At 40.0% G+C, this 5111-nt stretch overlaps 1 protein-coding gene across 1 annotated transcript; it reads right to left on the reverse strand.

Annotated features, from left to right (window-relative positions):
* Nucleotides 1–1701: 1701 nt before the first annotated feature.
* Nucleotides 1702–4408, reverse strand: LOC119288641. Its single transcript, XM_037568250.1, has 3 exons — nt 4288–4408; nt 2755–3132; nt 1702–2675 (listed from the first exon to the last, which is right to left on the reverse strand). Exons 1-3 carry the CDS (start codon nt 4322–4324, stop codon nt 2155–2157), a joined length of 936 nt encoding a protein of 311 aa, XP_037424147.1. The 5' UTR covers nt 4325–4408; the 3' UTR covers nt 1702–2154.
* Between the last annotated feature and the right edge of the window lie 703 nt (nt 4409–5111).

Here is a 5111-nt window from a genome sequence, read left to right on the forward strand (position 1 = left end):
TGCGCGAGAACTGGAATCATGCGGCCATCGTCGGTGCATTCACTACTTGCATCGTCTCTGTCCTCTGTAAGTCCTCCTAGTTGCTCCATCAATGTGGGGGAATTTTTTGAAGCGTAAACACCGAGAAGATGATGAGTTAGCCATCATCGAAGCTGTATACAAAGGCGAGAGAGGTTCAAGCAATCGCCAACGTATTCACACTTCCATCCTTACGGGGCATGAGTATGTGAGAGAGATTTTAGAGGGTCATGAATTGAGATGTAAAAGAGATTTTCGGATGGAAAAAATATGTATTTCATAATTTGGTTAAGTGCTTCCGAGAGAGATAACTTCTACGAGATGAGAGGCTTGTCTCCGTGGAAGAACAAGTCGCAATATTCTTATATACCCTTTCGGCGATTGCAAGCAACCGTACTCTACAAGGGCGATTTCAACACAGTGGTCAAACCATAAGTACCTATTTCAATAAAGTGCTACAAAGTATCATGTCATTATCTGGACAGCTCATACAGTTGCCACCAGTTAATGTTCCTTTGAAGGTTTCAAGCAACCCTAAATTTATGCCGTACTTTCAGGTATGCATCTTGTATCTTGTTGTTCTTACATATAATTTATAAATATTGTTACGTATTTTCATCAGTATTTCCTGTCTTTATGAAGGATTGTATTGGAGCAATTGATGGGACGCATGTTCCAATTAGCATATCTCCGAGACTACAAGACCCATATCGCAATAGAAAAGGAACATTATCACAAAATGTCATGGTGGCATGTAATTTTGATAATCAATTCGTCCATGTTAGTGCAGGCTGGGAAGGTTCAGCTTCTGATGCTCGAGTGCTACAAGATGCACTAGAAAATAATTTCTATGTGCCAGAGGGAAAATTTTATTTGGTTGATGCAGGATATGCAAATACACCTAATTTTATTGCACCCTACCAAAATGTCAGGTACAAACCAGTTCTTCTATTAGAGCAACAACCCTAAAGTGCAAATACACCTATCTTCATTATGTTTTGAATTTCAGGTACCATTTGAACGAACAAGCCAAATGCAACCAAAGGCCACAAAATGCTAAAGAGCTATTCAATCTCAGGCATGCACAACTCCGTAATCACATCGAGCACATCATTGGCGTTGTGAAGAAGCGTTTCCCGGTATTGAAGTGTGCTTCACATTACCCAATTGAATCTCAACCTGATATTGTCATAGCATGTTGTGCACTTCATAACTTTATTCGTAATCACGAGGGGGGCGAACAATGGTTTGACCAGGTTGGCTCCAATATTGACCCAATACATATAGTTGATATTCCAAGTGGGGATGCAAAATACAGAAGTGATGTACAGTCTCTCAATGAGCGGCGTGCATTGGGTCATTCAAAAAGAGATCAAATTGCTGAATCAATGTGGAAAGACTACTGTGAGTATCTCCAGGAGCGTGCTAGAAGAAATAGCACATGACTTGTGCAATTGTTGAAGAAAGAATAAAACTCATACGATCAGCGGAATCATTTTATGAAAATAATGTAGTAGCTTTCTCATTCATGAATAATGTACTTTACATTTCTATGAGTAGATATGTAATATATAATGCAAGTATCAACTTGTGCAAGAAATATTAGTTAGTCATGTACCATGGAATTTTCTTCTAAGGACCTGATCAAATGCGCAAGGTCCACCAAAAATATTATTGCGCTATATATACAACTTACATATACTATCACCTACAAGCCGGGTGCACAAATAACATGGTGGAGGTAACAAAAAAAAACAACTGTAATTTTTAGGAAAGGAACTGGAGTGCCATCAAAATAAAAGTTTAGAGCTGAGACAAATGTATGCTGAGATACATTCGTGTTCCTCTTTTTAACCATGGTATAGTCCATGGTGATATTTCTTTACAAAAACACAAAACTAAAGTAATATGAACCAGTAAACCAATAATATAGTATGAAAGAATTTTATTTTTCATATGAAAATAACTAGAACAAATTATTGCTTTAAATTTGATGGCCAAGCACTTGCTTGAGGATCTCTAGAACAACATCATGCTCCACTGTCATGAAGATTTCACGGTCAATTCTTTGTCCTTTCAGAAACTCGATCATCTTCAGATGATCACTTGCTGAGAGATCTGGTATGGTCTTAAGTTTTACAATGCAATTGGCAATGCAATAAGGATCTTTGTCAGGATCTTTTTTTCCATCTGTGCCTTTTTCACTTCTCTATAGCTCTCAATTTGTTTTGTCTTTACATCCACACAAGTTTTAAGTTCTTCTTTTCTAACAGCAACCAGATCTTCAATCGCTGTTTCTTTTCCTCTCTTAGCCTTACCTTCATCATTGCCTTTAGAAGTCCTAGCCTTATTCATAGGTGGTGGGTCAGGAAGTGTGTTCATGTTTTCTGTGGGAATTTGGCTACTGTTATTCTCCACACGTTCTGTGTTGTTACCAGGAAATACTTCAACATCCTCACCATATATGCCTTCAGTCCACTCGTAATTATGACCTGCAAAGCCTGGAGCTGGTAATGTTGGACTAGGCGAATTAAGCCCGGCGGCATCTAGAACTTGTTGTGTGAAGCTTTCCCCTTGTGGTAAATCTGTAGCCGGACTGGACTTCTCTTCAACCACATCAGTTGTCCTCTTACAGCCCTTCCCCTCCGCTGTTTTACCTGGCTACAGAGGAATACATTGTAAACTACAAGGAAGCAAGATCATATGCTAAATTCATTACATGTGAAACCAACGTACCATCATAAATTGCATGCAAGTCATCATAGTAAGGGAAAGCTTTGTATCTCCACTTCTGTTGTTCTTTGCTCAATTCATCCCATTTTTCATCAATGGTTGTTGGCATTTTTGTATTAAGATCAAAACCGAAGCCACTCTTCTCTACAATAGATTTGACAACAAAATATTCTCTCTTCAACCGCTGCTCTCTAAATTTTAGTTGACAAACAATGAAATTAGCTCTTGGAAACTGATTATTCAATCGTGTAGTCATGGAATTCCATCCTTCTTTCGTCCATCCATTCTGACCACGAAATCTAGCTGCATCTGCATACTCTTTCATCATAGAAACGAGCAGGTCTAGTTGAGCAGTGGTCCATGATGCTCTCTTTTTCTTGTCTGCAATTGGGAAGCAAAATGCATCAGCGTTCAAATCAGCACAAACATCAGAAAAATTTACAAGGATCCAACTCGAAATAATATGAGAGTTATCCTAACTATCTCATTCAAACAAATCAACTTTAGTAAATCTTAATATGTCCTACATGAGGCCACACCATGGATTACACGAAACAAATATCATAGTTATCATAAATATTTGGTTAAAACAAATCAACTTCAGTAAATCCTAATATCTCGTGCATGACGCCACACCATGGATTACATTGACAAAACAAAATACTATATCCTAATGTACGCAGGCTTGTAGGCTGTCGTGGAGCTAGGCAAAAATCTGTAGTGAGCAACTGCTAATGATAGAACAAAATTGTTATGGGCGGGCCGAAACCACGCTAGCTACAAAATGCATGCTACAAATTAATGAACTGTCACCTCTAGCCCCTACCCCCTGCTAAAAGTACCAAGTGTGGTTTGTCTTTTTTGAGAATCAGGTTCGAATAGGTATACTGGAATCTGAATTGTCTGAATGAAAAACAACAAAATCGCTATGGTATGACTGTTGTGCATTTCAGCAGCGAGATTGGGGTTCTACTGCTTGTCTTAGACAGTCTATTTACACTTCCACAGCCTGATTGGCTGTCAAAATTTGTAAGCTGGTAACCAAGCATCAACTTAGATAGCCAAAGCCTCTGTAACATACATATTTCTGAAATCGCAGCCTGATATAAGCCGACCAAGCAGCAGCTTGGCTGTCTACTTTCTTTTGGCTTCAGATATAAGCCGACCTAGATAGCCAATGCTTCTGTAACACACATATTTTTGAAAATCGCAGCGATGTAGACTGTCTTACGCCATATTTTGGGCTACTACATAAAGCTATCACCAAGCTAAGATCATCTAGGTTGCGTCTAGCCAAGCCACTAAATCTTGCTTCTCAATCTATCCAAGGAGAATCTACGCTGCCCCTGAATCGGGGACGGCCTTCTCGTCAGCAAGGCCAGACGGCATCGAGGAGATTGTGCGTCGCGGCGCCGTCCGCAGATACCAGCGGCATGCACAGTGGAGAACGACACGGCCGTGCAGAGGAAGGAGCCGGCGGTTGGCGGGGAGAGGCGGGAAGGAGCGATGAGGGACGATGGAGGGCAGAGTAATCACCTTTGGTCTCTCCATCGCCATCTCTCTGTTTCCCCATGGCCGCCGATGGAAGACGACAGGGCGGCGGCGGCGGCGGCGTGAGAACGAGCCAGAGCGAGGAGCGGGGAAGGATAACGAGGGGACTCCCTTCTTTTCGCCGCTCTGTTTTTAAAAAACAGGTCGGGGGCTCTTTTTATTAAACAGAGAAAAAACTACAGTTTGCCAAATACTATAATATTAAAACAACAATTATTAGGGGCAAACAAACAGCTCGTTGTAAATAAAACTGTGGTAATCTCAAAAACTGCAGTATTCTCAAAATGCTTAGTAAATACTTCAGCTACCAAACGGTACATATTTGGATCTGTAAAATTTCAATAAAAAATATTATGATTTTCATGTTGCGCAAGAAAAATCTAGTCCCAACAATTTTGTTGGCCCATTTCCATGTACATATTTATCTTTTTTTTTCTATGCCGTGTACAATAGTATATTGTTGTGAAACTTTTCTCAAACGTGTTATATATGTATTTTTGGATGTATAAACTCTTTTTAAAAAATTGCACTTTGAAAATATGGTATTTTGAAAACAGGCTCCCTTGGGCTCGTCCTCTATTCAACATTTCCGCGCCACTTGTTTCCCTTACTCTTGAATGGTTAAGATACCTTCTTAAGCCCATGTGTTTCGGGGATATACCTTGGCGTGTCGAGTATATCAGACCAACGGTAATTACAGATGATGAAAAAGCATCTATAAGTGCAAGTCTTCAAGCATTTGCCCTAGTGTCTAAGCCCCGTGGACATGACTGCTGCTAATGTCAAATGTCATTCGGTTGATTTTGGCG

The sequence above is a fragment of the Triticum dicoccoides genome, chromosome 1A (genome assembly GCF_002162155.2).
Source record: "Triticum dicoccoides isolate Atlit2015 ecotype Zavitan chromosome 1A, WEW_v2.0, whole genome shotgun sequence".
NCBI classification, from domain to species: Eukaryota; Viridiplantae; Streptophyta; class Magnoliopsida; order Poales; family Poaceae; genus Triticum; species Triticum dicoccoides.